We start from the raw sequence: 8535 nt of genomic DNA, 5'->3' as shown, positions 1-8535 counted from the left end.
TTTACGGTCCAATTTGTCCAAAAATTCAATAGTCAAATAATCAAATGAAAATAATTTTTAACTCATGATACATATATACTGGACCCATTGTTTTGACCATTTAATTCGAATTACTTGTATACCAAGGATGCAAATTCTACCCGATCCCACGTGTCAGCATATCATCCATCACACTCTGACAGAGTATAAAGTCTTTCTTTTACTTTTACTTTTCACCGTCACGGTAATGGACGCGGATTGCGTACCGACACTGTCGATCAGTAGCTAGATGGCTACTGGATGGATCTCTGTGGGCCCTACAATGATGTATCTGTTTTATCCCCACCGTCCATCCATTTTCGATTATTATTTTAGCGCATGATCCCAAAATCGTTGCAGATCCAGATCTCAAGCGGACCATGCCATGGTAAAACGGTGCTAATTAAACACTCACCATTGAAAACCTCCTGCGCCCACTGTTAGGTTTATTTGCTATGCAACCTGTTGATTAGGTCACAAAGACCTGGATGAAGGAAAAAAACACAAATATCAGCTTGATCCAAAACTTTGTGCCCCCAGGAAGTTTTTTATGTTTTTAATGGTGGGTATTCAATCACTACTCTTTCCTGTTTTGTGGTCCCCCTGAGATTTTTATTAACCTCAATTTTTTTCTTATGCCATAAAAAAATCTATAAAAATGTATGGACGGTGTGGATAAAACACATAAATCATGATGGGGCCAAAAAGCACCATCCACTATCTACACGCTGCTGACAGTGTCAGTAGTCAAACCGCGTCCCACATTTACCCCTGCCATTAATATCTTCACCATCCCACCTCAAAACTCGTTCAATGCTTGTGTATAAAATCATGCAACAAGCACCCATCCATCTGATATCCCCACGAGAGAGAGAGAGAGAGAGAGAGAGAGAGAGAGAGAGATGGCAAGGTGGTATGTCATGTTAGTTCTTGCACTGACTGTGATGAACACTAGTGCTAGGAATGTACCCAGCGACGCTGGTTTAAACGACCAAAAGAACTTCATTACATATGGTGGGGTTGGCGGTTTCGCTGGTGTCGGTGGGGTCACCGGCATTGGTGGACTACCGGTACTTGGTGGCGTTGGCGGAGTCGGTGGTGGGGTTGGTGGCATTGGTGGAATCGGTGGTGGAGTGGGTGGACTCGGTGGTGTTGGTGGTGCAACTGGGGTCGGTGGGGTTGGTGGATTGGGAGGTGTTGGTGGTGGCGTTGGTGGTGCTGGTGGAATTGGCGGAGCCGGTGGCATTCTTCCTTGATTTGGTTGGATCACGGGCTAAATGCATGTGTGCGCGTTCTCAAGCTAAAAACGTTTTATTTTGGTAGTTAGGTGATAGAATATGTATAAGTTTATGTTTTTTTTAGTTTTGTGTTTGTGTTATGTTTCAAGTTCATGTTTTATTAAGCTTAATTAGTTAAGAGAAGTAGCTATTATATATGTTTTATTTCTGGTACAACATTTTCCATACATCCATGTCATTCTGAATACATGGCACGTAAGGATCATATCAAAATCTTCTAATTTTATGATTCCAATATTAAGTGTGACATGGTCCAAAAATCAGTGTTTAGACAGTTTTAGAGCCTTCTAGTTGGTGGGATACAAATGAACGCTAAGCCGAAAACCAGCTAAGGCTCCTGTTAAGTGAAAAAAGGCCCATTGATTGGATGGTTAGCAAGGTTCTTTTTCTTTAATATTGTATGAAGTTTGGCTCTGTCTAATAATCAGATGCTTGTATGATTCAACGGAAATGGTTTTTGTCAATTACGAAACTATTCAGGTTCTGAAGCATCAGCACCCTCTAATGCCACTTCCACTGAACTCATTTTCTAACAAGCCAAACAGAAAACATGTAACTGAATAGATAGAAAAAATGGTCAATTGTTCGTATTCAACTAATATAATTTGAGGTTTCCTATTTGGATGGATTATTTGATTTTTACACGTGCCAATGTGAACTATCCAAGTAGCTGGCTTTCATTTTCTGACTGTGAATCCAGGAACTCGATCCCTTAAGGAGGCAGATTTATTAGGATGACAGATTATAAAATGACAAGCAGTAACTATCAGGATGAAATCAGATCCCACACCTCCAGCTCATGCTCCATGATATTCTAAACACGTGGCACACATTGTTCAGATCCAAACCGTCCATTTCATGCTTTGAATAGTGATTGCACCACGGTGAAAGGATGCGGATTTCATGCGCTCGAAACCTAGGTGGGGCTTTTGTAAGAAATTCCTACCGTTGAAACCTCCCCGGGTCGACAGTTATGTTTACGTGCCATCCATATCGCCCCCGAATATTACAACTGGAGAAGTTCAATCCACACGTTTTCAGCGCACTTGAGTATTAAATCACCCCATGTCCTAAAATGATCTAACAAAAGGATGAACGGGGTGGATTCCTCACAAACGTCACAGTGGGCCCATTTAGGTTTCGAGCGCAGCAACTTCCTCCGAGAGGCTTTTGCAGGAAATAGTTGGAGGCATACAAATTAACAGGAAAAGACAAAAACCAGTACGGATTCCTCTTTGAATGTGGGTGTATTTGTCTTCCTGAACGTTCATCTACAGGCCATGCATCTAAAATTTAAAATTATTAAATCGTGGAGAAATTTAAGGACAGAACATATCAATGGTGTAGATTAGTGACACATGAAACCCCATTATCACATTGATCATATGCTTAGTGTTGTCTGATTAGATGGTTCCTTAAGGAGCGAATGCAATCATAAGTGGGCCACATGATATGGAGAGAGAATCGGGGCTTGATTAGATATAATTTACCAAGTCATTTTCCAAGCCACCTGTTGAGGTGTTCAGGTTCACTTGATCAAAGTGATTCATGAAAGTCACGTGCAATCATAAGTGGGGCCCACTCTTTATTTGTATATTATGAATCCTAATAAAATAACATTACATAATGAAATTGATGCAACAAGGTAAACGAATAGGTGTTACTCTGCTAATAATTCAAGAACCATATATTTAAATTAATTCCCAAGTACTCTTTCTAACTATTATATTCTTCTCTCTTCTCAAATCTAAAATCTTGTGAGCTCCACCACTAAAACCACCTCCAAATCCACCACCTCCTCCTCTCCCTTCACCTACTCCAAACTCACCACCTCCTCCAAATCCACCCCCACCGCCACCACCGTCACCATACCCACCACCTCCTCCTCCACCAAAGCCTCCACTACCACCACCACCTACACCTCCTTCAAAACCACCACCACCACCTACACCTACACCTCCTTCAAAACCACCACCACCACCTACACCTCCTCCAAAACCACCACCACCTCCCCTTCCTTCTGACCCATTTTCTCCGCTCCCTCCAATACCACCACTACCACCCTTTTCTCCATCATTACCACCATCTCCTCCAATTACACCATTACTCTTTGCTCCACCACTTCCTTCACCTCCATTTGCGCTGCCACCACAGACTCTTGTTGTTCCGGCACCAGTACCACCAAGTCCCAGCACGGACCGCCTTTTCCTCCATCAGGCCCACCACCTCCTCCTGGCCCACCACTACCTCCTACACCTTCATAACCACCATATTTACCATTTCCTCCTCTAGCACCACCATCTCCGCCATTGCCGCCGCCCAACTCATCCCCTCGCCCCTTATCACCACCGCCAATTTCTCCCGGCTTGCATTTTTACCTTCTTCTCGACAAACCCATCTCTTGCAATCCAACCATTAACATGTGAAGAAAGCAAAAGTAATGAGAAGAGGAACAGAAGGAGACGTGAAGAAGGAGAAGAGTCTTCATGTTCCAAGCTTTTTGGCCAACGACTGCAGTAGAATTTGCCATGCATCGTTGATTCAATCAGTACAAGAAAGTGAGGTGGGCATTTGAGGTTCCTCTCCCCTCAAATGAAACATGTGATAGCTGCATTCCAACCTTCTTTCACTAGATGTTAGGGTTTCAGAATCCTGCAAGGCCACGCCTGATTCGTAGGTTTCCAAGGCAACTCGTCCTTACATGCAAGGGTGATGGTCACATGGTGTAGGACCACCTGTAATGTTTATGTGGCATCCAAACCGTGCATCCGGTGAATCTGCTAATGGGAACCGTAAATTCCAAAAATCATCCTTGTGAAAAGCTAAGGGGAGCACAACACAGGGAGAAGTGTAAAACCACAACTACAAAGGAAAAAAACAAAAGCAGATTCATATTTGTGGCCCACATCAATTTTTGGAATGGATTTATTTTCATTGTGTTCCATCATCCTACGATGAAGATGGATGACACATACACAACACGGTGAGCTCCAAATTGCATCCGGAAGTTTCTATGGTGGGTATCCCCCACCACATTGTCCCTCGTGGTTTCCTTTGGTGTGGCCTACTTGAGCTCTGATCAGGCTGGATATTGATATTAAGGCGTAAAACCGAAGGCACCAGTGGATGGATGGATGGAACTCACACATGGCTGTGTGTAACGACCCTAAATAAATAAATAAAATTAATTATTTTGAAATTCAAATTTAAAATTTGATTTTTCAAAGAAGGGAGATATGAGGACCACAATTGCAGCCGAACTCTCTTAAAGGGAGAAACTCTGGAGACTCAAATATAAGTTCGTATTTGCATTGATTTTTTTATTTTTTATTTTTTTTTGATAATATGATGAATTTCATATTGATTTATTTGATGAACAATTTGGATTAATCATACGTACTCACATGCATACATGTAGCATATGCCGGAAGACCCAAATTGTTGGGCGATTATGTTTGGCTTTTGTGTAGGGAATTGAGTTTGGCTTACAATGACCTACAAGAACCTTAAGAATAGGGCTAATGTGATTATTAGGTGGACCATTCGGATCAACATTGATGGATAACAAATCATATATTATATATAATTTTGGGTCATAGGATGTGTGAGATCTGATCTATATGGTCTATCCAATTTTTTTGATAAAATCACACTGGGATCCTAAATATCAAATCGATCTGGTTGTCTAGTGGACTACGATGATCGAATGATAATTATTCTTATTATGGGTAAAACTGGATTGACCAAACAATTGGAATGAGATAGAAACATCAAAGCAGACAGATCAGATGAGGGGGTTGGGTGAGAGCTCGGCTTCAGATGCCCAGCACAACATCTGCAACCAACTCAAGCACTAACCATAAGCAGTGACCCCAGTTGCTTGGCTGACATGCCACTATCCCGACCAATGAACAACTATGAACGCTGAGCTGGCCTTGACCAAACTCTCTTACCTCAAAACTCGACCTTAAAATCAGAGCACGACTATGTGGTCCACTTGAGACTTAGATCTTCATTTTTTTAACTCATACCATAAAATTACTTGAAAAAATAAATGGACGCCATAAAACATATATCATGGTGGATCTCATGCAGCCCACGTAGGACTGAGTCATTTTTTTAAACCCATACTCTCACACCACCACGCACTCATACGAAAGTAGATTTTCACCACTGTGGGTATTTGAACCCATGACCACATTAAGGACCCTCCTCGCTAGGGAATGATGGCCCTCAGTTGAGATGGACTGCTGTTACAAGCTAGATGGGCCCATGATAATGTTGGTAAGAAATCCAGTACTCCATCCATCCATCCGTTTTTCAAGTTCATGTCAAAATATGAGCCAGGCATATTAAAAAACACTCAATGTTTGGGAAGAATGGAAAAGCTTGGAATTAGATTAGATGGATTTGCATTGGGTCCGTGCCAATTCTATTCAATGTTTGCAAGTTGTATAGGTCCCACCATGATGTGTGGGCTAATCCACACCATTGACCCATTTTTTGAGATCATTTTAGAGCACGGGCCGGAACATCAGGAAGATCTAAAGCTCAAGTGGACTCTACCATAGAAAGCAGCGGGGATTGAATACATACTATTGAAAACTTCTTTGGAGCCATGTAAGTTTTGGATTTGCCTCATTCCCATACCATAAATTGAGGTTACAAAACAGATGAACGGCTTGGATACAACACGTGTTATTCTCAATAGTTTCAAATAATGGTGGATATATTTATTCAATGTACCACCGTATTACAACCATAGCATAGCATTAAGCTTATCCCATGGTAACACGGGACAATCCCTACCATGTGTAATAATTATGTTTTTTTGAATCCCATTCCACCTAATCCTTCCCAATGCCGTGCGCCAAACACGCCCTCAGGATTGAAGGGGTGAATTTTTACACATATCGCTGTGGCAGCCCCACCTAAGTTTTAATGGCAGGAATCCCGAGACACGGTGATGCGGGCAATCCGCGTCGGTTCCTGTAGCATAGACAGTCGTCCAGCACTCAAGAAAGTACTTCTGTGGAAATTTCCTTTCACAAGATATTAATACCTTGATAAAATCCATGGTAAAATAAGCTGACGGCGTATGTTAGTATAACTTGATCGAGAAATACTAAACAGCGCTGGTGTACTTCTGCACCTGACTTGAGGTAGTTGTCCAAGCCATGGTCGGAGCTCGGTGTATTTTGCTGGGACGCGGATTTCCTGCGGAAAGCGCTCCGCGTGAAGTTCCTGCACTGGGTGGGGTCCACTCTGATGTTTGTAAAAAAATCCATCCTGTCCATCCGTTTTATGAGTTCATTTTAGGACGTGAGGCCAAAAAGGAGCCGGATCCAATACTCAAGTGGGCCGTATTAAAGGAAAAGGTGGTTAGGGAGATTCCTACTGTTGGAACTTTCTTATGGTTGATAGTGATGTTTACATGCCATCCATACCGTTCATAACGTCATTCCCACTAGGATGAACTGAATGCACAGATATTAGCATGATTCAAAACTTATGTAGCCCCTTGAATATTTCAATGGTAGATGTTCAATTCTCACGTTTTCGGCCCACTTAAGTATTGTATCCTAAAATGTTGTAACTGACCACTTATTTTTGGGCTCATGTCCTAAATTGATGCAACTTACAGTGATATTTATACGGTCTCCCCTGTATATCTTTCAGTGCCCATGTGACGTAGATCATCTATAATGCACTTACTTGGGCCCATCAATATGGATTGCCCAGCAACAATGCTCGAGCAGAGACCGGAGAGGATTAGGTGTTACTTGGGTAACACCCTAGAGGGTGTTTCCCTCATGGTTGGGCCCACCTTGATAATTTATGTCATGTATATCCATGCCTTCTATCAGTTTCTCTAGCTCATTTTAGGGCATGGTCCCAACAATGAAGCAGAACCAAATCTCAGGTGGAGCAGACCATGGTAAGCAGTGGTAAATGATTTTTAAAAGCTTCTTATGGGCCACAAAAGTTTAGATCAAGCTAAAATATGTGATTTCCCTTTGTGAGCTTATCAACAAGTTGAATGACAAATAAACATTACAATGTGCCGTGGGAAGTTTTTAATGGTGAGCATTCTATTAATGTTGTTTCATATGCTATGGTCCACTATGAAATTTGGATCTGCTTCATTTTTGAGAACATGCTCTAAAATGAGTTGCAAAAACTGAACGGCGTGGATATACAACACATACATCAAGGTACGTCCCATGGTTAGGAAAACACCCACCACAGTCCACTCCCCAAGCGGAAAAGCACAACATCAGTGGTAGTCGATCGACTGCCTTATGGTCCCAAAGATAAACAGACATTAAAAGATACAGTGACACAAGATAGTACAATGGTCTTATTGCATTTATTCTCTCTCACCGTTAAGAGTAGTTATTTGATACACAGGGCGGGCATGAGGCCTGCACAGGGCATTAGATAGGATTAGATGGGATAGAATTGCATTTGATCATGTAAATTCCATCCACCAATATTTGGGGAGGATGAAAAAGTTGGGATTTGGTGGGATAGAATTGCATTTGGTCTCATAGAGTTGCATTTGGTCCCATGCGGGGTTCTCATGGATTTTGAAATCCACTACACACATGGGCCCCACATTGATGCATACGTTTGTCCATGCCATCCATCCATATACACTGTTTACCAATGACATTCTAGTTATCTATGTGCACAAGTGAATGATAGTCCACCGTGAATTTGGTCCTATGATTACAATTCCATGGTCCACAAAGAGGATTTTGCCTAATACAATGTGTTCTCATGGCAAACATTTTATACCAAACATAGGATCAGATGGCTAAAATATCATGGTATTTCTATACATGCAATCATTAAGCAATCGTGATGTTAATCCCATCTAATACAATTCAATACCATTTTATTCCACAAACTAAACACACGGTGCACGTGGCATAAACTAACAGCCCTAGCTACTGATTCATCTGGGTCCTTGCTCTAGCACAGGTGGTGGATCCTTCCTCTAGCACAGGTGGTAGACTCTTGGGAGTTTCAACACCCGGTCAAGGGTTCAAGTATCCATAGGTGGTGAAATCCCACTATCCTTGCTCTAGCACAGGTGGTGGATCCTTGCTCTAGCACAGGTGGTAGACTCTTGGGAGTTTCAACACCCGGTCAAGGGTTCAAGTATCCATAGGTAGTGAAATCCCACTACGGCGTGAGTGTGTGGGGGAGTGTG

General features: G+C 42.1%; 2 protein-coding genes across 2 annotated transcripts; both read left to right on the top strand.

Annotated features, from left to right (window-relative positions):
• The first annotated feature begins 867 nt into the window (after positions 1 to 867).
• Positions 868 to 1460, top strand: LOC131240482 (glycine-rich protein 5-like). The gene has a single exon (XM_058238739.1). The coding sequence runs from the start codon at positions 921 to 923 to the stop codon at positions 1272 to 1274; it is 354 nt and encodes a 117-aa protein (XP_058094722.1). The 5' UTR covers positions 868 to 920; the 3' UTR covers positions 1275 to 1460.
• Positions 1461 to 2942: 1482 nt separating this feature from the next.
• On the top strand, positions 2943 to 3608 carry LOC131239015 (vegetative cell wall protein gp1-like). The gene is made up of 2 exons (XM_058236578.1): positions 2943 to 2961; positions 3079 to 3608. Exons 1-2 carry the CDS (start codon positions 2943 to 2945, stop codon positions 3606 to 3608), a joined length of 549 nt encoding a protein of 182 aa, XP_058092561.1.
• Positions 3609 to 8535: the final 4927 nt, after the last annotated feature.

The sequence above is a fragment of the Magnolia sinica genome, chromosome 3, assembly GCF_029962835.1.
Source record: "Magnolia sinica isolate HGM2019 chromosome 3, MsV1, whole genome shotgun sequence".
NCBI lineage: Eukaryota > Viridiplantae > Streptophyta > Magnoliopsida > Magnoliales > Magnoliaceae > Magnolia > Magnolia sinica.
The sequence above is the reverse complement of the archived record's forward strand: the minus strand, read 5'-3'. Positions and strand labels throughout refer to the sequence as shown.